Below are 26,456 nucleotides of genomic sequence, written 5' to 3'. Positions count from 1 at the left end.
GCTCATGTTTGCCGACCAGGAGGCTGACATGGGTGTCCGGTCTGCTGAGCAGACGGTCAGGCGCTACTGCTTGGCCTGGCAGAGGGCATGCAGGGCTCTCTTATCTGCTACAGCTGCTCAAAATCGTTATGCCGACTTATCGGCTGGGACAGCGGGTTTGGCTATCGGCCAAGGACCTGCCTTTGTGTGGTTATACCTGCAAACTCACCCCTCGCTACATCGGGCCATTCAAGGTTCTTCTCCGCGTAAACCCTGTTTCTTATCACCTTGCCCTTCCCTCACCCCACTTTCCACATATCTCGCCTTAGGCCTGTATTGTGTTCAGTGGGCTCCTCCGACCCGTCGGGTCCGCGCATGGTGGACGGTGCACTGGCGTACACGGTCAAGCATCTCTTGGATGTCCGGCAAGTTCATGGTGGAGTCCAGTATTTGGTGGACTGGGAGGGATACGGGCCCGAGGAGCAGTCCTGGGTCCCCTCCTGTCACATCCTGGACCGTGAACTCATTTAGGCTTTTCGGCAGGATCGTGCGGCTGGCCTTGGGACATCAGGAGCTGCCCCTTCAGGGGGGAATACTGTAAGGGTTGGGACCAGGCCGAGGCCCCCTCCGGCCACCAGAGGGAGGCCTTGAGTCAACCACACTACTAATCAGGCTTGATGCCCAACAGCTGGGCTAGACCTTATATAAGCCCAGTGACCCAGTCACTCAGTGCTGGGTCTTTGCTAAGGTTTTGAGCAAAGCTCCTAGCTGATAACTTCAGGTATTGATGACTGTGAGTCCCTGTGCTACACCTCATTTCTTCCCTGCAAGGGTGTCTGTGTTTTTACACATCCCCTCCCCTCTCCAGTTTTCCCCTCTCTAGTCTGTCTCTCTCCCAAGGTTCTTCTTAGCCATTAAAGTTCCTCCCTGTTTTCTGGTTTTGTTTGGGAAGTTTTAGTTTGGTTTTCCTCAGTGCATCGGCGTTGCCATTTCTTCCCGCCATGTCTTTTGTTCTCCCTTTTTCCACGCTCGACGTGGTGTTTAGTTTTTTTTCCTTTTGTTTTACCTGATCCAAGATCTAACTCTTCTGCACAGGGACTCACCCTTGTTAGAGTGTGGTTGCTCACCCAGTAGGCTAGTGGTGTCATCACTTAGCTGTCCTGGGTTCGAACTCATGTTACAGATACATTCTTGAACTGCTTTACAGATGATCTTTCCTAGAAAGGGCCATAATCATAGATACTTTATAAATGCTTCCCAGCATTCATACCTGATTCTACACTAGATCCTACTTTTCAAAGCCCTATAAATATGATCAGTTAATTATTCATGTTGTGTTTACAGCTTGTTTGTGTTTATTTTTGATGAGGTTTGATGTTTGGTTGTTAGATTGTAGATTGTTTTGTATTGTTTTTTCATGGTGCTTTTATTACACAGTTTGATTTGTTAAACTACCCTTCAGGAATTTCTGCTCAAGCTTACCGTGGCCTGCACAGTGTTGTATTCCCAAAGCCTGAGGAGCTGAAGACAGACCTGGTAGCTGTGAAAGAAACACACCACCTAAAGGTGGCAGGTTATGGTGAGACTGATGAAGACATTGAAGACCCATATGAGGATGTTGCCACGGATGCCTCAACAGATGATGAATTCTAGACTCCATCCTGTCCACTGCACTTACCACATTTATTTGAAATCTGTATGCCTATATAATACATGTAATGATGTTTTTTATCCTTGTCTCTTTGTAGCTAGGTTGTTTGGTTGGGTGTTCTTTATAGGCTATAAGAAAATTTTAAAAATGTATGCTAACCTTAGTTCTTTTCAGCAGTAAGTAACCTTTGTGAAGATGCGATCAAAACATTGTGTTATAAAACACAATTTGGAATAGCCCCTGTAAAACCACATGCAGGTTATTTTGGGGCTACAATTCTGCACTTTAAAAAAATCTATATTTAAAAAATAATATGCAATAAAGTGTTTGCATAACTGCATAGCCTTAGTACTGAAACACCAGAGTAAAGATAAGCCGTTTTGTTGAACATTGTATTGTGATCAATAAGCCTAATTTTCAGTTAAAATTATATAATTTCGTAAGAATGTATTATTGTTGTTGTTGCTTAGGTTGCATTTTGATCCTTAATGAGTGTTCAAATTACTTTGGATTATAAAGAACACAGAGCGAGTGAATTGTACCTACATGGAAGGATTACTAATTAATTAATATATAGTTTACATGTATAGGTTATATTTACTTTATTTATTGAGATTTTTTAATCTGAGCCAGATAACAAAATGATAGCATAAAGAGGGGGAAATGATTTTAAAATGTGATTTATAATATGAGACTATAATGTCATTTCGGCTGCACTTCTGTCATTGTTCTAAACAGCCACTGAACAGAATTTAGCGCTCGATTATGTCATAATTTGTGTCATTCTATTTCTGACCCCAGATCAGTTTATTGAGTGGATTTGCCGATGACGATCATTTTAGACAAAACATCAACAGAGACTACAAACAATTCTTCACGCATAAGAGGTACTGAGAAACGAAAACAAAACGTAAGTAGAATTTAGTTTTATCTACAAAGGCAGATACTAAATATTTGATAACGGAATCGTATTATAAACAAGTAGCCAATATGCGAAATTAAAATGAGAACACACATTTTAATGATGGAGAACTTGTGACTGAACGGAGAAATAATTAGTGGGCTGATAGTGAGCTCCCCGCCCCACTAGTCACGTGGTACGGCCCGCCGCCTGCAGTGGGAGTTCATGGTCTTGTGTGAAACCACGACTATGTAGTCACACACACCTGCACCGGGTTATTCTCCTAATGTCTGTGTGTGTTTAAACCCCGGTTGGTGCGTATATCCCTGTCGGTCTATGTTCGCTAATGTTCACGTACGTGGTGCACTTTATGTTTGTAAGCTGTGTTCAATGTTGCTCATGTTCATCTTGCCTCTTTGGTGTGAGCGCCACTGTGTTCGTTATTCGTGTTCGTCTAATAAACGTCTGTCTACGTCAAGCGAGTTTGTGGGACCTGCGGCACTCGGGCCGTCACAGCTGTTTAATTTCACGGACCGCACAAATATTTTAAAATGCGAAATAAGTTAGTAGAGAATGAACTAACAAAATGAAACCTTGATAAATAAAAGGGGACGTAGCTGAAAATATTCGGGTAACCGAACTCCATTAGATGAAATACGTTGACTGAGACAAGGGAAAGTGACTTATGGGCTTGTTTTAGAAAAACCTCTGCAAGACCACGAGTGTGGCCATTATGCACTGTCGGACAACAGACAACCTTTGTTTCACATTTATTAACATTTGTAGAAGAAATTGAGCTACGGGTGGCCATTTGTTCTGTTACATAACTGTATATAAATATATAAAGTCTACAGGCTTTGATTTCTCATTTCCATATAGAGATATGAAACTGGGGTACAAAGGTAATCCTGTGCACAAATGCATGTAAAATAAGCCTTGTTTTATATAAAATTGTGTTATAATCAAAGCCTAATTTTCATTTCAAATTCAATTACTTCTTAGGAATAAATCTTTAATTCTTAAAAATTAAAGATTTTTTTTTTAAATGTCCAAAAACACATGCAAACTTTTTAAAAGAAAGTAAACAGCTTTATTATCGTTCAGTACAATAGAGCTTTCTTCTGCCCTTTCTAGATGCCAAGGGACAACTTAATTACTAATATTAGTACCAGAAGCCAGAAGAGTCATAGATACCCTGCTCCCATTGCTTGGTTTAAGCAACATTACTGTGCCAATCTGGGGGAAAGTGTGAGTGTCTACATCTTTTTACTGCATCCACAGTTTTATTTTGCCTTCACATTTCCCTGACTTGTACAGATGGTAGTCCAAAATATGCTGTCCATTAGTGGAGTTTCCACTGCCCAGGTGGATGATTCATTTCCTTTACAATTCATCACTGATTATTTCTCATTTCTCACCCAAGAAACAGCAGGACTGTAAGGAGGTTCGTACCATCCTGAGCAGAACTGCTGAACACTTTATGATCACAGAGTCAACAGGAGAGATTTGCTCTTTGGACCACAGCGCCCATGTAGAAGGTGCAGATGTACTTTCTTGCATAAATCTAGCTTTCCATTAAGAACACACAGTAGGACATGATGTTTGTTCACTTTAAATATGTGCCTTTACTTTATTATGTAATTGCATTTGTATTGATTTTTGGGAAAAATAAACTTCTGTAGATGTAACAGAAGATCTGGGTGGAGTAGGGGAAACTATTACAGAGGCAGTCAAAGTGGAGAACACCCCAGCTGGTGAGTAGCATCAAAGCACCACATCAATAATCAGAGTTTACATATATCCACTCCATGGACACCAGTTTAAAAATTCTACTTTTATTTAAAATATAAAGGCTCAGAATGCAAGAAGTTGAAGAGAGTACGCATCTTCTTCAGACGAGCATGGCAGGCTATAAAAAGCACCTTGTCCTGTGCCAAGCGCTCCAACAAAATTAGCCCTACTCTTTAACTTTTCCCAGCTCTTTTTACCAATTTATTTTGTATTTCTTTTTTCCCTTCATTTTCCCCAACCTGTCTTTTCATTTTCTGAAATAACATGTTTTGACTTTTTGATTTATTTCTGATTAATAAACTTTACTTCATGCAAAGATTTTGTCTGTTTGCATTCTGGACCTTTTAATAATATTTTTGATTCTAAGACCAGCCAGGTTATGATTCTAATTCAGCCAAATAAATCTTGAATGATTCAACTCACTTTAATAACATTTTTAGATTAGCACATATATGTACAGTTTCATGTCGCTCACCTTTAGTGAGAGGAAGTACAGTAAAGGGAAAACACAAACTGAGCATCCTTGTCTCTATGGAAACACCACTGACTTCCCAGCACACACTGACAACTCTACACCCAGATCTCCACTACCACTGTGGACACACACTGACTCCAGAACTCTCACAGCATTACTTCAGTACTCCAGACCCTAATGTCCACCCAGCAGAGAGGAACTGGGAACAAATGAACTTGGCCAGAGCTCTTATGTTTCTTTTCAAGTTCACATCACCAGCTTTACGGAGACATACTAAACCACACTCAGTGCCATCATGTCCTTTGACCTGTGAGGACTCTGGTTGTTTCTTCCTTTGTGATGTATCCCACAACCCCACATTGACCATGATGCTGCATCTGTGAAACCATATAGGAGACACACATGCTCATTATAAAGCAAAGGGGGTAGAGTCTGATGTAGAGGAGAGAAACAAACAGACATATTATCCCCTCACTCTTATTCTCAAACTCCTCCTTCTAAGTTTATAGTTTTAAAATGCAGTTTATAGAGTTAATCACTTCAAAGCTTGTGCACATACAAATTTTTGCATTATTTTTTCATGGCTTGATATATTTTAGGTTTGCACTGTCTTATGATGTCCTGTGTACTTAATATTTTATTCATTGTATCAAATTTGTTTTATTGGTAAATATACTTTGAACTATTATGCACTGTCACTACAGAATGCTGTCTGCTTTATGTCTCCAGAGACTATAAGCATGCAAACACACACACACACACACACACACACACACACACACACACACACACACACACACACACACACACACACACACACATTCAAGAATTTCTAGATAGTGAGAGGACCTGCTTTTTGTTTGCTTTTTCAGTTTCCACATCACAATAATTTGTTGTGGACCATTGCTTATGCAAAAAAGTTCTTTAAGATTTTTTGTGAGTAATATGCATTTCTGGATTTACTGAATGAGTCAAAAATAAACAACAAAAACCTGCATTACTCACAATAAGAAGCTATTTGAACTTTGATAAACTCTATTAATCAGCCTTTGAACATGGACATGGTTTGGGTAGTACATGAGCAGTCCCTTTTCTCAGTGAAGTACTGACATCTCTCCTCACAGTACACAATGTTACCCAAATTATCAGTAACCATACCAGTCCTACTCATACTAAACCTGTTTTGTACTAAATTAAATTCAAACTAGACCTGCCATTGAGAACACACTGGAGCCTAGTTATAGTTTTAGTCTGTGTTTAAAACATCATCCTTTATCCCAATTTCACATTAGAATAGACCCAGCAGTCAGAGTTGTGCTGTTTTGATTATTAAACTACACTTTACCGAATAAAAGTAGTATTTTGTACTATTTCTAGCTAGAAACCACTGATAAGCCTGTCATGGCACAAGGCAAGAAATAGACTAGAAGGAAACTGAGCTTGTGAGTGTGTGACCACAGTTCAGCTGCAGAGGGGCAGAAGCAACACGGTTGTCACTTCTGGTCTAAAATGGGCTTTAGACTCTGATCTGGTACCCACTGCCCACTGCTTGGAACTGTGAGAAATGAAACCGCAGCAGACGTCAGACATCCTGAGCTCTCAGACCACATTAAAATGCATACACATATCTAATACTTTTCTACCACAAACCATATTTTTCTCACACCACTAATAGATTAAGAACACTGCTGTAAAAGTGGAGCCTGTATGTTATATTTGATGTATTCACTGAGCTGAGTTATTTCATGACACAAGTATTTACATGAAAGTAGGGTCATACACTACCATGACTGCAGACATTAGCATTAGTGTATTTATACAGCAGGAGACAAACAGGGAATATCTGGGAACAATTACTGGGAGGGGTAAGAGACAAAACTCACATGAGACACATGTCAAGGGGCAGAGCAGGGGAGGAGCTGCAAACTAAAACATACAAAAGCACATGGAGACAAAGACGTACTAAAGCAATAACATGTAATTGTCTTCTACTCTTTACTACAGTGTAGCCTATAGAAACGTATACCTGGAAATATAGGACAATTATATTTTAACTATATTAAAAAGTACACAGACTTCATAAGATGGAATCATAAGATATGCAGAAATATTTAATAATTATTTGTTATGTAAAACATTTTTCCAGTTCTACCCGAAAAAAGTCAGCTTGCTTAAATAACATTTTTATATTAACAAATAAATGTACAATTTCATGCAATTCAGCATTAAAAGAGAATTTCACACTCACCTTCAGTGAAGAGAAGACACAAACTCAGCACAATTGTCACTATGGAAACACCACTGACCTCCCAGCACACACTGACAACTCTACACCCAGAACTCCACTACCACTGTGGACACACACTGACTCCAGAACTCAGTCCAGAACTCTCTCAGCAGTACTTCACTGAAGTCCACAAGGACTTCACTACAGTAATGTGGTGTCTTGTGAGTCCTGAGTACACCTGAAGTCTGTTTTTTCATTGTGTAGTTTCACAGAGCCCACAGGGCCTCTGTGAACTAGACATGCATGTTGTGGTTTCAGTGTGGGGGGAAGAAAGAGGAGGCTTGAGAAACCACCAGAAGGCTCAAAAAGCCTCCTTGTTGACAACTTACCGTTAAAGCAGCCATGTAACACAGCCAGTCTACTGATGGACAAAATCTGCATACGCTACTTATAGTGTAGCCATGACACTTTATAAACATAAAATACATAAATACAGCAAACATCACACAGCATAAATACATAAAATCAGCAACAGAGTGTAAATATAAAGTGTAAATATAAAGTGTAATAAAGTGTAAATATTTGTATTATTCTATTTATTATGTATTTGAAAGATATTTGACAAGCCAGTTAAACAGAGCCTGGGTGATCAGTTATAATTAGACTCTGCCTTTGCTATGAGCCGTTACACTTAATACTAAAAATTGCTGGTTAAAACCACAAGGACCAAAACCACAACTAACAGCTCGCTCAGATCACTTGTTTCTTTTTAAAAAACAGCTCACCTAGCACAGAGGTTCTAAATCCAGTCATTGTGGTCCACAGAAACATAATTATTTCCCATGTTCCTGTGCCTCTAGCATTTTTTCCTGGAGAACATGATACTACTGACTGTATGTGAATCACCCAAGCATGTAGCATTTCCTTTACAGCCTCATACACCTTCACTTGGGCCCAATCACATTTCACCCCTTGACCCTACCACTTAGCCGTGGCCCTCCATATGCAGTGTTCATGAGTAGGGGTTGGGTGTCTGATAGAGGGCTAGGGTGAGGTCTTAGGGCTAAATGGCCCTCCAAACTGAGGGATTCAGAGTCTCACTCAAAATTGAGTGTTATGAGAAATGTCTCAGAATTCTTTGTGAATCATTGAAAAATGGATGCAGAAGCAAGGGGGAAGATTTCAACCACTACCCTTTGTAACTCAGTCCCAAGGGGCAAGATGACACTTGAAAACAAGGGGTAGGAGGAAAAATGAGAGGGGATTGGGCCTTGGTAAAAATCTAAGCACTAAATCTAAGAATAAAATGGTTTAAAACATATTACTTTTAATATGCATGGTTTTACCTAATCCTAGAGATATATAATAAAGTTATCTGTTACAGGACAAGGGGATTTTCAGATCCAGTACAGACATTGTCATATAAGATCAAATACATTTGAAAAAAGAACTAAAATTCTTACTCTCTAATGCACCAACATTAAAAAACATTAGATCCCCTCTAAAATCCTCAATGTCAGACCTAGCTACCATACATTGTACATTCTTTAAATGGAGTCACAGGTCAGTCAGAGAGTATGGAGGTTAATGTACATTTGTCACATTGCCATGTCTGTTTTAGAATTACATAGTTCTCATGACTTAAGTAATATGTGTATGAAACAATGACAAATATCACTATAGCATTCTGAAGTCTGATTTCTGACTCAGTCACTGCTCAAACGGACAAAGCAGAACTGTATACGTATTTTTACAATTATGGCTCCTCTAGTTACTGCCTTAGAAGCAGTGTTACTGTAATTCTTATTACTTTATCTGACACCAAACCAGAGGTGATAAATCTGATTTTGAACCCTGACAGACTCAGAGGGGCCTGGATGTTGCACCAACTGCTGTGATCAGATCATCATAGTGAATCAACATACAAGACAACACATCGGGACAAGAACAGGACCTCTAGAAAGTTGGACTAGACATTAATTGCTTATTTTTTCACTTATTAAATTCATTTTTCTTTTTAAATTGTTATTATTGTGGTGACCATTGTCAGCCAAAGGAGGATGGGCCCCCCTTTTGAGTCTTGGTTCATCTCAAAGTTTCTTCCTCTTACTTCTTCCTCTTGGGAGATTTGTCTAGCAATTGTTGCCCTTCGCTTGCTCACTGGTAGCTTGGACTTGGACATTTGTAAAGCTGTTTTGTGACAGCATCTGTTGTAAAAAAGCATTATATAAATAAACTTTGATTTGAAAGAACTCCAAATTGATTTATAAATGAGTCACAGGTCAGTCAGAGAGTTTGGAGGTTAATGTATATTTGTCACATTGCCATGTCTGTTTTAGAATTACATATTTTCCATGACTTAAGTAATATGTGTATGAAACAATGACAAATATCACCAACACCCCTGATATTATAACTCCCCTGCCCCTGATTGATGTGTTAGAGACTGCTATGATTGTTTTGTCAAAACAAATGAAGACCCATTCAGGTCTCACTGAAAACCTTTATTACCATTCAGATGCCTGAGTTTGTGCACATTAACACAGCACCACCCAGGGCCCAGGGCATGGTAAACATTGTGCCACCAGGGCAGAGGGGACGGTAAACACAGTGCCTCATAGGCCCAGGGCACAGTAAGGCCTCACAATGACATTGTTTCTTAATGGTGAGGCCAAGGTTTCTGTCAGATAGTGTAGTGGACAACATACATTCTACATAGTGCAGCTTTAGATATGATCTGAAAATGTATTGTAAAAGTTGATAAATTCGATAAAGATTTGGCAGTTCTTTTTATCAGGTGGATATATATATATATATATATATATAAAACCCACACGCAGAAGCTGAAAGCAACAGTACATTTGTGGTGTGTGTAGAGTTCACATCTCTAGTGGTGGAGTGACATTCTTACAGAGTGAGGACCAGTTTTTTGGCCAACAAACACGTTACTTCTGCAAACAAATTCCACATCAAATTTGAAACTGAACCAAGATGAAAATGTGCAATTAAAATTCAACCTGACTTATGTTTCATGCACTGCATTGTGGGTAAAAATAATGCTCTGAAATTAAATGCTCCTTTAAATATCTGTTCAAACTTTTTTGAAAGTCTCAGGTAGCCAGTTTTGTGGCTGCTGTAATTCCACATGCTGTTGTAACAGACACAGTTGTACTGCGCCTTTAAGAGGGAGCTTTATTATTATGTAGATTGAGTAACAGAGAGAGAGAGAGAGAGAGAGAGAGAGAGAGAGAGAGAGAGAGAGAACCGTCACCTTTCTGCTCACCCTCTCAACACTCCTTTTTCTTTGGTAACGCTGTACGGTGCTTTTTACTGTTTCCTTTACATATAAGTAGAATGATGATAGCCGTGTGACCTGGCTTGATGTGGTCCAGGAGAGAATAAAAGTCTTTCGTATTACGCACACCAGTGTGTGTGTCACTCCATGTTAACTCCACGCATCGTGGTTACCCTGTAGCACCTGTTCCTCACTCCAGGTAGGAAGCGTTACACTATTTTCATTAATAAGCCTTTGAAGTACTTTGGGTGTCGTAGTGAAATGAAATCACCAAACAGCAGTGAGGGAGCTTATGTTGGGTCTCACCCCCTGAGCTTCTACATCGTTTCTCTGTGACAAAGGACGGAGCCACTTAACTAAGAATGAGACCGTCCTCACTGACAATGTGAGAATATCTGATAGATCACTGACTGATAAAGAAGAAAGAGGACATACCACATGACAACTTACAAAACCTACCGCATCTCTATATTTGGTGTGTGTGTTGTGTTGAGGTTATTTGGTCAAAGTTTCATCTGAATACACTTCCTCTCCACTATAAGTGTTCTTGTGAAGTCATTCAGTAGACCGTATTGAAGAGTGTGTACGGTGTGTATCAGCAGTCCTGCTTTAGCTGTGTATAGTGTGTGTAACACAGTAAGAATGCAGGTGTGTGTTTATCTGCTCCTTGTGCTCCACGCTGCTGATGGTGAGTGTTACCTTCTCTCTACAGGTGTTGTCATCCTTATACATTCATTTGCACAAAGGTATTTATATCTGGGATCAGCAGAGAGCAGCAGCTAACCACTTACCCCAGATTCGGTCTATTGACCAATAAATTTTGCCTCTAGTTTAGAACAAAAGATGATAAATGCTAACGTTGCTAACAAACACTGGAAGTTAACAGCAACTAAAATATTGTTTTCGTAAATACATGTCCACAAACTTCTCTCAAGCCGGTCAAACAGCATCCAAGTGTTAATAAATATCTCCCAGACTAGTCGGTGTGTCGTATAACTCACTGTGAACTAGACAAGTGAAGAAACACGTCACCGGGAAGCGACCTGGATGAGGTTTGAGGACATGTAGCTCGCTATCTGACTTATTTACAAATCCTATTAGCTATCATTGCTGTTGGCTTCCAGTGTTTGTTAGCAATGTTAGCAGCTATTTGTTCTAAAGGAGCAAAATACGGACTCCAAACATGTCTTGTCCACCCGGGTTAAGGGAGAGTAAAGTAAATTTGTTTCTTCGCCGACTTGTCCCGTTAAGTGGCACTGAAATCTGTGCTGTTGAATGATGTGTCCAATATAGAGAATTGTGTTTAATGTATTGAAAAAATGTGTTTTAGAAATACAAAATGAGTGTAAATAAGGAAAGGTGCTTTTGGTTTAGTATAACAGGTCAGGAGATGGGCTACATGAGTTAGTGGTTTCAATTATTGTGTCACATGTCCCTGTTTTTGTGTCTTGCAAAAAACTGTAATATCACAAAGACAGTCCAGTTTCCCAGCAAGCACCTCTTCCTCCTAGCAAACCTGTAGCACTGTTTAACAATTTAACAATACATAACTAACACACTCTCTCTCATGCGCACAAACGCGCGCGCACACACACACACACACACAAAAACATGCACAGCTGCTGCAGGATGGCCAGACCCACATCTGAAGGACTTGGAGAAAGACAATTTTACACACACAGTAAATGTACATTCAAAGTGATACTTGTAGATGCAAAAACACCCCCTCCCCCGCCCTGCTCTCTCTCTCTCTCTCTCTCTCTCTCTCTCCTTGTTTGGTGTTTGGGCTTCAAGTTCTCCTATGTTTTTCCTCTTATCTTATAGAGGCTTAGAAAAAATTACAAATAAAAAATGAACAAATAAGAAAAAAATAAAACCATAAAGACAGTACAGTTTCCTAGCATGCACTTCTTCCTCCTTGGTGCAGTTTAGCAATACATAAATAACACACACACACACACACACACACACACACACAGACATGCATATGCGATTGCTTCCTTTTTGGGTCCGTGAGCTTAAAATTCTGCTGTGCTGTTCCTCTTAGTGTTGTGTGAACGACATGTTTACTTCTTTCACTCACCCATGAAGATTGTCAAACAGTCTCCAAATCCTCATCAGTGACAGAGATTCAGCTCTGAACTTAATGGTTTAATCAGTCAATCATTAACTGACTCTGGCAGCATAAATTCCAATGACTCCAGTTTAAAGACTGTTTTCTTATTTATTCCTACGTTATTCTGATGTCACCATAGTCATGGCTACCAGTTTACAGATGTGAGAATTCCCAGCATGCACCGCTTCCTCCTCACATATGTATTGCTAATCTGGGTGCACTGGGTGCTACGTGTGACATGTGCTCACTTGTTTATTTCTGTTTGTGTTATTTATTCCTCATTTGTTCATCAATTGGTCAGGAGGCTTGGACAGCCCATGCTGCTGCACACACACACACACACACACACACACACACACACACACACTCTCTCTCTCTCTCTTCTTGTTGGGTGTTTGGGCTTCAAGTTCTCCTATGTTGTTCCTCTTATCTTAGAGGCTTAGAAAAATTACAAATAAAAAAATGAACAAATAAGAAAAAACTAAAACCATAAAGACAGTACAGTTTCCCAGTATGCACATCTTCCTTCTCACATATGTATTGCTAATCTGGTTGCACTCGGTGCTACGTGTGAAATGTGCTCACTTGTTTATTTCTGTTTGAGTTATTTATTCCTCATTTGTTCATCGATTGGCCAGGAGGCTTAGACAGCCCATGCTGGGGGTTTTGTCTTTTTACAGTTTTTATTTTATTTTGTTGTTGTTGTTGTTACAGCGCAGTGCACACTAGCCTACAGCCTCAATTAGTTACTTTATAGATATCCACCATCATCAAACAGTTGTTAAACAGCTTTTGACAGCTTTAACAACAAAAAGAACAAAGTAACAGAGAAAAGGTGAGAAAATGTTTCTACCTCCTGTGATAACTGTTGGGTTGTGATGACATTGTACTGTCTACAGCCAAAGTGGTCTTTACTTTGGTGACTCCTTTAGTGGTTCTGTGTCAGTTTGTGGATTTCACAGCTTCTCTTAAGTAGTTTTTTCTTAATAGTATGAAAACTACAACATGATCATAGACTGCTGCAGTCCACCTGTACTTTATGAATAATATGAATGTTATCAGACCATCCTCATGTTTACCTGATTAAATGATCAAAGTTTATTTTGATCAGCATGAATTCTAGAGCTCTTCCTGTCTGATCTCTCTAATATTTGCTAAGCTAACATTCAGTTTGGTCCTCTGATCACTTTATGTGCAGGAGTGAAATGATGTGACCAAACAGTGGTGAGGGGGATCACTCTGTAGCACTACTTCTTACTGCAGGATCACTTTACTCAGGATGGGGACTGAACACTGGCAGCTCAGGAGGAAGTGATGACACTAGAAAGACACTGTTTCACTGTTAGATTTAGTCTGTATGTGAGAGAGAAAGAAGTGGAGGAATAATTTATTTTGCACTTGAACACACGTCCCCTCTACTGTGGATATTAGTGGGTGGTGAATTTCAGTGGAGTTCTACTGAGAGAGTTGTAGAGTTCCAGGTCATAGTTGTGTGGTGGTTTCACTAGACAGACTGTAGTCTGGGCTACAGTTTTCAGTGTTCAGTACACTGTAGTTTTGTAGAGTGTATAAGATGTGTAGCAGCGTTACTGCTGTAGCTGTGTGTAGTGTGTTGTGGAATGCAGGTGTGTTTTCATCTGCAGATGTGGTTTTACTTCCTTTTTGGTAATGATGTGCAGACGAAGTCTTGTGAAGCGTTTGAGGTTCTTCCTTATTGTACTGCTGAAGGATTCGAAGCTTTGGAGCATTGAAAGCAGGTGACAAAACAACGACACCTGGTGGTTCTCAGAAATTATAGCAGCCATAGATTCAAAACTGCACAATACAACACTCCACCGCCTTCATATTTCATTAAAAAAATGATGATCAGTAATGATGTTTAGTAATTAAATTTTGCAATAATTTGTTTAAAATCATTGTTTACCTTTTTATGTGAAAACGCACTACAAAACTATACTGTCAGACAACAGGGTGACGTTATGAAACATTTACTCTCCCTTTTGGCTTCTATAATTTGCACATTTCCAATTTTTTAGTAAAAAGATAAAGCTTCCAAGTTATAGGACAGTGCCAAACTTATGAAGCAGTCTCAACCTCATCCTGTCTATCTGTGATGTTTGAAGATTCAAACAAGATTAGTCACGTTATGAGTAACTTTAGTGGGAGGGGAGAGGGAGAGAAGGAGGGAGGGAGTGGAGAGAGATGGAGGGAGGGGAGGGAGGGAGGGAGACAATCTATAATCAGTATAATCAGACATTTACATCTTATAACTTGATGGTCATGCATCCATCATACCAACATCTATTGGGAAATATCTTAGTGATTTCCAGTACCATCATCAGTTGGCTGGTACCATCAGTACCATCAGGTGACTGGACCTGCAGCAATTAAGTATGTCATATATAATAGTTAAGTATGTCATATATAATAATAATGGAGTATGTCATATATAATAATAATAATAATTAATTATGCCATATGTAATAATAACCATTTTACATGTACATGTGCAGCCATGTTTAATAGTGAAGGCCTTTATCTCGTGTGTTTCTGCAGGCTGCAGTTTGGCAGAGAATCAGAAGACAGACGACGTCACTGCATACACAGGAGACTCAGTACTGCTGCCCTGCTCCTGTACTGACCCACACGCCAAACCTGAGAGTTTCACCTGGAGGAAACACAACACAAGAAGACAAACATGGGATGTGATCACCAGTGAGAGTGAACAGTACAGAAATAGAGTTCAGATGGGTACTGCTCACTCTCCAGGAAATCTCTCTCTACTCATATCACACCTGACTGAAGAGGATGAGGGAGACTACAGCTGTTATCTTACAAAGAAGAAATATAAATACATCAGACTCACCATTAAAGGTAAAACATTGTTTTTGATCCAAATCCAACTGCAAATGATAAATCCAGCTTTAAGGTTTTCTTATGTATCCACACTAGCAAAGTCTTGGTTGTCTGAGTTACTTGTAGTCTTTCTGCTGTTATATTTGTTGTTGTGCTGTCATCTGTGCACATTACCAGTAACGTTTAGTTCAGTGATGGTCAAATACTCCTTTAATTGTAACAAATGTCTTGTGTAGTTCAAGTAAGAATGTCTCAGGTTTTAACACACATGGCCTGTAAATCGTCACCTATGCAGGTTTCAGCTCATCTTTCACCGTCACCTCCTCCCTGACGTCACGCTTTCCCGCGTGCTTTGTTTAGGTTTTCTTCCTGGTTCTGTTCGCTCGTGTCCGGTGCTTCTTTGTTTTGGTTTTTCTGTTCCGACCCCTCGTTTGTCTAGTTTGCATTCGTTAGTCTTTGTATAAATATCTCTTGTTTTGTCGTCTTGGTTGTGGGTATCTGAATGTGCGCTCTCTCGTCCTTCCATGAGTTTATTGTTGTTTGGTAACGTTATTAGCCTGCTCGTTATTCTAGTGTTTACTGTTTAACTTCCTTCTTGCTAATGATGTGCAGACGAAGTCCTGTGAAGCGTTTGAGGTTCTTCCTTATTGTACTGCTAAAGGACTTGAAGCTTTGGAGCATTGAAAGCTGGTGACAAAACAGCGACACCTGGTGGTTCTCAGAAATTATAGCAGCCATAGATTAAAAACTGCGCAGCACTATGAATAATACAACACTCCACCGCCTTCATATGTCATTAAAAAAATGGATGATCAGTAATGATGTTTAGTAATTAAATTCTGCAATAATTTGTTTAAAATCATTGTTTCCCTTTTATGTAAAAACAACAGGTTGGCGTTATGAAATGTTTATTCTCCCTTTTGACTTCCAAGTTATAGGACAGTACCAAACTTATGAAACAGTCTCATCCTCATCCTGTGCTTCAGTGATGTTTGAAGCTTCCAGCATCAGTAGTCACATGTTAGTAGTAACTTTAGTGGTAATATTAGTGGTAATAGTACCTTTAGTGGTAATATTAGTGGTAATAGTAACTGATAAAAGCTTCGGTACACTGATATGAGCTTTGGTGCCTTAGTATCAAAGGTTCCATCAGAAAAAAAAAAAAAAAAAAAAAAAAAAAAAAAAATATATATATATATATATATATATATATATATATATATATATATATATATATATATATATATCTGCACAGTTCTTATGAAGCATGTTCATCTCCAAATGTACCAAATGTATCCAAATTTCTCCAAATGTACCTCCTCAGTCCACCAGCTCTGCCCCAGCATTTTTAATTTTTTTTTGCTTAATCTTGTAGCTGGTTGACATGAGGCTTTAAATTTATTGTTTTAGAATTTTCTGGAATGTCTATGGAAGCCATAACTAATATGTTTCTAAATCCTAGACTGTTGATTAAGTGTGGTCACTGTTCACCCCCTGAAATATGCTGCCTGCTAAGGCATCTTATTTAGGCTAAATTTGAAGGTGGCATCGGACTCTGAATCTGCGGTAAAAAAGCAGCGGTCACACCGAATGCAAGTAAAATCTGCCTGGCAAATAAACCCTTTGACTTGAATGAGCATGGATGAAAATGCGAAAACTGCGGGAATTTGCTTGCGGTAGTGAGTAAGTTCATGTTGCACCCACTAATCTATAATATATGGATCTATGATTTAGATCAATGTTTGTGTCAAGTTAATCTAGTTTAAATTTACTAGAGGAAAACTAGAGGACTGGGCTTTACTTGCTTCTTTCTGAAAGAAAAAAATAGCTGTTATCTTTATACTCATTATTAACACAATGTCTCAAAAACCAGACTAACAAGTCAGATAGTGATAGTTGTTTTCTGAATGACTGTTTCCTCCAAATTTCCCTCCAAGAACACTATCAAGGCACATAGTCACCTGATTTTGCTCCACCCATGTGAAAACATTAGCAAGGTGGCAGTTAGATGTGACCGACGCTTAAGTCTTAATAGGAATGTGATGGGAATGTAATTAGAATGGGAATCTAACTGGATCATCTCTATAAGGTCCCATTTCTGTTAGAATGGTTCCTACTCAGACCTTTGCCTGTATAGACACAACTAGACACACACACATACCAAGTGAGATGAGGTGGAAAACTGAACACACACGAGCACTTGAAGAATGTGATCAGTATCGTGTTGTATGTGGCAGTGGATGGCTGGCTTGATATAAAGAATTGTAGTGAAGGCTTCACAGTTATACATGTTGTCTCTGACCTTTCCCTGTCTATTAATGTTATGCCGTTACCTTAGACATACATAAACATCTTATGAAGAGCAAAATTGAACAGTTTTTTAAGGACCAGGGCAAAATAGGCAACATATCACTTTGAGTACAGAGTAATTTACAAAAGAGTCATATGGGAGTTTCATTTCAGCCTCACCACCAAGTCTCAATATTAATATCACATGATGGACCTGTCTGAGTTACAAATGTGCAAACCTTATTACTACAGTAGTTATAAAGGTTTGTTATCTTAACATATGTTATTTTAACTCACCTGACTGAGGTGTTATATAAATTAATCAACCGATAGTATTATGTTACCAAAAGAAGCCTATATAACAGTTAATGTCTGTCAGAATCAGCCTTTATAAAGTCATATGTAGGTTTGCATGAGCTGTTACGAAGGATTTATGAAGACCAGTTTTAAGGAAAGTGTTAGTAAAATTGAAATGCAGATTTTGATCAAATATTAAAAATGTGTTATATTTCTGCTTACCAACAAACAAACATACCTCAAATTGTTACCTAAATGGAGAAACTGAATTATTCAGTTACGCCTTCTAACTATCAGGGTTATAAGGATAAAAATGTCATTAGGACAATGCCAAAAATCATATAATATTAAAGTAAATATGTATTAATCTAACAAGCAAATGTGGTGGAGTCTGACAGTAGGGTGTGTTTCTACAGGTTGTGTACTGGAACACAACAGGGAGCTAAAACTCATCACTGCACACACAGGAGACTCAGTACTGCTACCCTGCAGCTGCATCGAACTACACAACGAACCTGAGAGTTTCACCTGGAAGAAATACAACCCAAACAGAAACACATGGGATGTGATCTCCAGTGAGAGTGAACAGTACAGAAACAGAGTTCAGCTGAATACTGCTCACTCTCCAGGAAATCTCTCTCTACTCATATCACACCTGACTGAAGAGGATGAGGGAGACTACAGGTGTCAAACTAAAGGGAATAAACACAAAGACATCAAACTTTATGTTTCAGGTAAAATATTATTAGTAAACACAGTCCTAATGCAAAGAAAATCACATAAGTAGATTTAGCTTGGTTCATTTTCCAGAATGAACTTTTCTTTTTAAACATACAATTAAATGTAATATAAATACATTCACCACTTATGACTGAAATTCAAAAACAGGACATTTAAAAATAGAGAAACACCATTACATATTTATGTATCTATCATGTGGACCACATTATCCTCAGATATTAGTCACCAGACACCCTCTGTCACCAGTCTAGAAGAGTTAAACACAACTGACATACATTTCACCTGCCCTCACTGAACACTTTCAGTACCTCTAATAAGTGAATGTGTAGGTATAATTATAGACTGTGTCCACCTGGTGTCTTACACAGTTTGTGTGTCACCCTGCACCCAGGATATCACTGGTCAGTTTCTGACCACAGATGTCCCAGTATATGTGGATACTGAACCATTCTCCACACGTCAGTCCCACTACAGTGCTGGAGGCTTGGTATTGGGTGTTGTACTGGTATGAGTGGTTCAGGTACAGCAGTGTTACTGGATTCAGTGCTACTGGTAGGTTGAGAGTGTTCTGACAGTGAAAGATATCCAGCCAACAGTGGTTCAGTGGTCAGACACTGACCATGACTGGAGTTGGAGGATGGTTAACACTAACTGTGTGTTACACCAGATGGGCTAGAACCACTGACTCTACAAGATTTTTCTAATCCATTTATATTTTAATGCATGTGACAGAGAGCATAAACTTGCATCAATTCTGTAACAAAAGGATTTGTTTTGTCTTCATATGATGGGTCACAGATGAATGTCACTGGTTGTACAGGTTACTTCATAACAGTAGTGTAACATGTCAGTGTTTCTGCTCTATCTAGTCTGTAAGGATGTTGTGAAGCCTCCCACAGTGCTGAGTGGATACGTGGGAGGGTCTGTCCTGCTGCCCTGTTACTGCACCGAACTGCTGGCCGAGCCAAAAACCGTCAGATGGAGTTTTATAAATGAATCTGATGTCATCTACCCAATTGACCAGACAAACCGTTACACTGATAGAATTCAGCTAGTTCCTGCTCCAAGAAATTTCTCTCTATTCATATCTGGTCTGACTAAAGAGGACTGGGGACAGTACAGGTGTAGCATCAGCAGTTATCATCTTATAGATGTGCAACTTCAAGTAACAGGTAAACCAACCTCTTGTGTATTTAATGTATGAAATGTTGTTGACTGCATATAGTGACTGATCTGTACCAATAACTAACTACTGTACTACATAAAACAAAAAATCTATCCAGCGGCAGGATCTGCAGTTCTACTTCTGTCTGTTTCTAGTTACATCTTCTGTTTGTATTTGTATTTCATGCCTGTAGTTAATGCCTCTTGTCTTCTGTCCTGTTTAGGTTCTAGTCAGTTATATACCCATATTACACACGACTTGTTTAGTTTCCTTATTTAGTTACTACTGTTCTCATTTGCTCTAGAGAGAGGGGGAGAAAGAGAAAGAGGGAGGGGGGGAGAAAGAGGGAGAGAGAGAAAGAGAGGGAGGGAGAGGGAGAGGGAGAGAAGGAAAAAAGAGCAGAGGGAAGAGTCTCCTCTCACAGCTGGTGCTGTTCATTAACACACACTAACACTAACACATCAGGACCAGTCTGAAGTACAATCAGACCAAATCAAATTATTACACTTCACAAACTAAACTACATCACCCACTGGAACACAAACACAAGCACAAAGCAAAATGCAGCGTTATCTGGCCCTAAAACATCAGTACACGGTAGCAGACGACCTGTACACAGTGACTGACATTAAACACAGAACCACGTTGACAAAGTCCAGACTCAGAGAACACAGCCTGGCCGTCCAGACCAGCCGATATAAATGTCATGGCTGCCCAGAGAACAGAGACTCTGTCAGCAATGTAAATATGACACTGTAGAGACAGAGCTGCACTTCCTCACTGAATGTGAAAAATTCATCCAAATACGGCAAATTTACTATACAAAATCTGAGACGGTCCACCCCAACTTTAAGTGTCTGTCTAACACTGACAAACTGCCCATCCTACTGGGCGAAAAGAAGGAAAGCAGCGCTTTAGCTGGGTGATACATATCTGCCTGCCATAAGATGAGGGACAGTGATTAACCCACCCAAACACACACACACACACACACACACACACACACACACACACACACACACACAAACAGACTATATTACCCAGTTTATAAAAGTTACCTAACTATTTATTATTATTAACTATTTATTATTTTCCATTCTTATAATTTATTTATTTCCCTTTCTTTTCACTTCTTCCCTTTTACTTCTTCCAATTATTATTATTTCAGACCAATTACAGTTTCTCTTCAAGTTCTTTATCATAACAGAATTCTTAATTTCCATAATTGCAAAGGTTGTAATGTTGTGTAATGTTCATGTTGTAATTCTGCTTTGGCAATACTATAGTTGTATATGGTCATGCCAGTAAAGCTTACTGAACTGAAATGAACTGAGAGAGAGAGAGAGAGAGAGAGAGAGAGACTCGACTCGACTCGACTCGACTTGACTCAGGAGCCCCTTATTCATTCACTCACAGAAAATGACTGAAGGACACACTGCACCTATAGAACCTGTAACCTCACACTTAGCCATCCTATTAACCACCAGTAACACAGCGAACCGAAGACTTTTGCTTTTACAAACTGTACATTTATCAGTTCTGTAGTACAAAATATAAATGTAAACATGTAAAATGCATGAAAGCACAGAACCTTCAGTACTTTCAACTCATCATACTTTCTATTCTTGTAGAGGCCCCACATTCATTCTGTTCATCAACTACCACTGAATTTAAGATGCTTTTGTTTAATAATATTCTCCAGTTAACCCACTATATACTGCTACTACGAATACTACTACTAATGATAATAATAATAGTAGTAAATGACATGTAGTATAGTTTAACATTTAGTTTAAGAGGGAGTGTTTAGAAGAGGAAACAGTTCACAGCTGTGTTAAATAAATATATTCTGCTGCTGTGTAAGACTGGGGTCAGTGTTTGTTGTGTTGTTACAGTCTCTCCTCAGACTCTGCCCTACATCCCCTTTGCTTTGGTCGCTGTGATCTTCCTCCACATTATCGTGGCTGTGGTTTATTACACCAAGAGAAACAAAGGTAAAAATCTCATTAGCAAGCTGTTATAATCAGATTGTTTTCTCATTGTGTCTATTAACATCCATTTTACCATGTGCAGAGTCAGATCCTGAATGAACTGAGTTGTTCTTGTTCATGTGACCTGCTTCAGTGTCAGAAATGAGCAGAGTTCACTATAACACTGCTGGTGGAGATGGAACAGCTAGTCTGCAGTAGAGAAGAAAACCAAGAGAAATCAACAGACCAGCTTCAGACCTACACACCTGTTTAACAGACCTGCCACACACATCTGATCAGCTGTACCCACTGACCTGACCAAGTTTGTGCGTTAGAGATTTATCAGAATATCTTCATTTGAATACAGTTCCTCTCCACTGTAAGTGTAGCTGTCAGGTTATTCACTAGACTGTAGTTTTGAAGAGTATGTACGGTGTGTAGCAGCAGTCCTGCTATGTGTGTGTGTGTGTGTGTGTGTGTGTGTGTGTGTGTGTGTGTGTGTGTGTGAAACTCAGTAAGAATGCAGCTGTGTGTTTATCTCCTCCTTGTGCTCCACTCTGCTGATGGTGAGTGTTACCTTCTCTCTACAGGTGTTGTCATCCTCATACATTCATTTACACAAAGGTATTTATATCTGGGATCAATAGAGAGTAGCGGCACCCAGCCATCAGAAATCACAACACCTAAAATACATGTTTGGTGTTTAACTCATTTTTTATGACAGTACAGTGTGGTCACATATTCTTACAACAGCCGTCAGAAATGGTGATCTGTGTGTTGAGGCTCTATAGTGACAGAATTCGGTGCTCACAGATTTTGTCGTACCACTGACATTTAACCATCGGAAGGCTCAGAGCAATGTCTGTTCTGCTTATTTTCTTAAATTCACCTTAAAGGTACTTACATGTTTGATATCACGGTGTTCAGAACAATCTCAGCTATCTTCCTGTTGAGGTAGAATTTGATGTGGATCACTGCATAAAGCAATGTATGGAATATGGAAATTTTTCATCTCATGAGAAAAAATACCTTTACTCTTGTGAACCTGTTTTGGTGATTGAAATAGGTTTACCACAATAGTGAAATAAATGAATAAAGTAATATTAAAATGTCTAATAAATGTCTAAAATCACATTGTGTACATTTATTGAGTAAAAGCATGGTCTGTTAGCAACATTAGCATCTTTTGTTCTAAATTAAAGGATCAAAATGTGCTCCTTTAATTTACTCCAACCATGTCTTGTCTACCCGGGTTAAGGGAAAATAAAGTAAATATGATTCTTCACCGACCTGTCCCATTAAGTGGCACTGAAATAATGTGCTGTAGTTCGGTCCGGTAGAGAGGAACCGGTGCTAATTACTTGCCAATTGCTAATTAGATACTAGCATAAAGTAGGACTTGTAGGGGCAGGACTAAGACTGACAAAATATAGAACCAGAGAACTTGTGGGGTTTTTGTTTGTTTGTTTTTGGTACACTTGAGGAGGCTAACTGCTAAATCAACATGTTAAATGCTGTAAATGTCAATTTAAATGTCAATTTAAATATTGTCAATCTAGAACTAAATTCTGACTCCTACAAGCATCATTTTGCTCTATGAGTCTGTAAAAAATGTATTGCGTTTTATTATTACATTATGGTATTTTTTCCAAGGAATAATTTTTCTGCATTTTATGTTTTTATCTCTATTGAAGGATTTTTTTTATATTTGACCTTTAAATAGCAGCATATTTTTTCTGTTATTAATCATACCTTTTAAAGTCAAATGCCATCCACTGTCTGTATGCAGTGAGTCTATTGCTGTTTCATAAATAAAGAGCCAAAGCAGGACAGAGTTGTAGTTTCTGTTTACATCCACTGATAAACAACTACATCATGAAAGTGTGTGTGGTGCAGTTTGACAGCAGAATGTGTGTAGAGTGCAGTTCACTGACAGCAGTTGGACATGCCACTATCTGTTGGACGTCACTGTCTGTGATGTGTCTAGCTGGGGGGGAATTGGCATGCACACATACATGTAAACACACACATACATACACACACATAAAAACATATGCACCCACATCCATGCACATTCATACAAACAAAAACATACACACACACACACACACACACACACACACACACACACACACACACACACACACACACACACACACGGCTGCTTCAGGATGGCCAGACCCACATTTGAAGGACCTGGAGAAAAATACATAATTTTTCACACACATTAAATGTACAAAGTGATACACACCTACTACCAGCCCACACACACACCCACACTCACAAATATATGCCTGCTCCCGTATATGTGTATATAGCCACCAGTTTACAGATGTGAGAATTGTACTCACTTCTTTATTTCTGTTTGTGTTATTTATTCCTCACTTTTATTGTTTGTGATGCAGCTCTTTGGTCACTACACACTTGGTCAAGAAGACTGGACAGCCAGTGCTGATGCACACAAACACATACACACATTCATGCCTACACTAACACATTCATGCATGCTTGCACGCGTGCGCACACACACACACACACACACACACACACACACAGACAGACACAGACACAGACACACATGTCCATGCTTCTTTTTTGGTTTTGTGGGCTTTAGGTTCTGCTGTGATCCAGATATCGACTTCATGTTTTAATCATTCAATCAACTAACTGACTCTGGCAGCATGGATTCTGTCACATTCACTCCAGTGACTCCAGTTTAAAGACAGTTTTCTTAATTAGTCTTTTTTTTTGTCTCTGTGGTCAAAGCAATGAGTTTACAAATGTGAAAATTCCCAGCATGCATATATTTCACCTCCCATACATATTGCCACAGCAATTGGTCAACAACTCTGAACATGTTCTACTAAAGTCCATTCTTATTCAGTCCTTTTACTGATATCTACATCTCAAGGTGAAAACTTCATGATTAAACCCTTATGTCATCTCTTGGAAAGACTGAAACAAAAACACTGAATGACTGATGGAAAAAAAAAAAAAAAAAAGTTATTCTCTATACATCTGTCCCGGCCAAAAAGTCATCTGCACAGAATATCACACAAGGAAGTAGTAATTAGGCATGTTGAGACTGTACAGTATAGTAGGGTTTGTGGACAAGCATCATCCATCTCGGTTCTCCAAGTCAGTTTCTCCCACAGGATGGCAGTGCCGTCCTGGAGTGATAAAGGCAAAAGGTATCAAATACAAACAGAGAAGATTGACTCTGCTTATTGGTTTTGCCAAAGTCAAATCTGGTTTCATATCCTTAAAGGGCCCCTATCATGGAAAACTGAATTTCACTCACTATATTAAAATGAAAAATGTAAGTAATATGTAAATATTGTTACATTTTCAAAACACATTGTTTATTCTCCCATTCCTTACAGTCCATATATGAAATCTAATCTGTAAAAATAGCCTGTTTTGAAATCACTGTTTCTCTGATGTCATGAGAACCAGCTCATTTACTTATCTCTGCCTCTTTGGCCTACAGCAGTTTAACCCCCAACACCTACATTGCAGTTCTCAGACATATTTCAGCTCTTAGTGCTTTTTAAATGAAGCACAATACAGGGCAGCCAATCAGAACAGAGCTCATTTATCTTACATCTTAAAAGCACAGCAACAGAAATGGCCTGTTTAATTCCAGGGGATAAATAGAGGTTAGAAAATAGCTGTGTAAAACTGAATTATTAACTGACTTTTGCTGAAGATTAAGCCACACAAACATTCTAAGAGTACACCAAAGCAAACTATAAAACAAAGGAAAACTGTAGGATATGCGCCCCCTCTAAAGACCATTTGGTGTATTTGGTGAGGTGGGAAAGTGAGTGGCTAGAGCTGAGGAAGCACCAGGGGCTTCTGTCTGGGTCTCACTGGGCAGCCATATACAGGGCAGCTGTGTACAGCACAGGTTCTGAACCTGGCTGAAGGGTGCAGTTTCAGCACCTTGGACAGCAGTCAGGCTGCCTTGGAGATGAAAGATGTTTGGTCTGTGGTACTGGTCTACAACTCTGAACACATTTTACTAAAGTCCGTCCTTATTTGGTCCTTTTAATGAAATCTACATCTCTCTGTACAAACCCCATCTCTAAATAAACCTCTATATAATCTCTTGGAAACATTGAAATAAAAAATGAAAAAAAAAACAACTAGCGAAGCATTAGCCATTAGATTAGAACATATTATTCCATCACTGATCAAACTGGTTTCATCAAAGGAGACACTCAACCATTAACATGGTAGACTACTTAACCTAATACTGTGACGGTGGCAGTTCAGAGGAAGGGAGAGGCAAGGTTGCACCAAAGTGCTCTTTATTTTCCATTGTCAATATGTGACGATACCACTACTAACGACAAACACTACTCTGTTCCAATAGTCCTTGTAGCGATGTACACGTTCGGAGTGAGCAGTCGGACTGGCCAATAATGTTCAGTTTTTTCCTCACATTGCGTAAAATCTTTAACACCACACCTAAGGCCACAGTCAGTACTAATGTAATAACATCATAAAATGTGTATAGAGGTACTAGGCAAGGAAGCCCACTCTCTCTATTGCTGTTCTTAGTTCTTATATTTATATATTTCTTTATTACTATTTTTGCTTTTTGTGGCTTTTTGTCTTTTTAGTTTTTATTTTATTTTGTTGTTGTTGTTGTTGTGACAGTGCAGTGCACACTAGCCTACAGCCTCAGTTAGTTACTT

General features: G+C 39.1%; 1 protein-coding gene and 1 long non-coding RNA gene across 3 annotated transcripts; both read left to right on the top strand.

The window, feature by feature from the left end:
* The first annotated feature begins 3,677 nt into the window (after positions 1–3,677).
* Positions 3,678–4,280, top strand: LOC145660434 (uncharacterized). Its single transcript, XR_014126802.1, has 3 exons — positions 3,678–3,779; positions 3,955–4,069; positions 4,214–4,280. It is a non-coding gene; the product is annotated as an uncharacterized LOC145660434 (long non-coding RNA).
* A 6,018-nt stretch (positions 4,281–10,298) lies between these two features.
* LOC145647780 (cell adhesion molecule CEACAM3-like) lies at positions 10,299–23,583 on the top strand. 2 transcript variants are annotated; one of them, XM_081695480.1, is made up of 6 exons: positions 10,299–10,518; positions 14,992–15,309; positions 18,294–18,611; positions 19,488–19,790; positions 21,679–21,777; positions 21,908–23,583. In XM_081695480.1, exons 2-6 carry the CDS (start codon positions 15,183–15,185, stop codon positions 21,970–21,972), a joined length of 912 nt encoding a protein of 303 aa, XP_081551606.1. In that variant the 5' UTR covers positions 10,299–10,518; positions 14,992–15,182; the 3' UTR covers positions 21,973–23,583. The 2 variants fall into 2 exon arrangements, with proteins under 2 accessions (XP_081551606.1, XP_081551608.1); XM_081695482.1 differs by lacking the exons at positions 10,299–10,518; positions 14,992–15,309 and adding an exon at positions 16,595–16,970.
* Positions 23,584–26,456: the final 2,873 nt, after the last annotated feature.

The sequence above is a fragment of the Electrophorus electricus genome, chromosome 2 (genome assembly GCF_041902795.1).
Source record: "Electrophorus electricus isolate QZ-2024a chromosome 2, ASM4190279v1, whole genome shotgun sequence".
Classification (NCBI taxonomy): domain Eukaryota; kingdom Metazoa; phylum Chordata; class Actinopteri; order Gymnotiformes; family Gymnotidae; genus Electrophorus; species Electrophorus electricus.
This window is presented reverse-complemented; position numbering and strand designations above follow the sequence as displayed.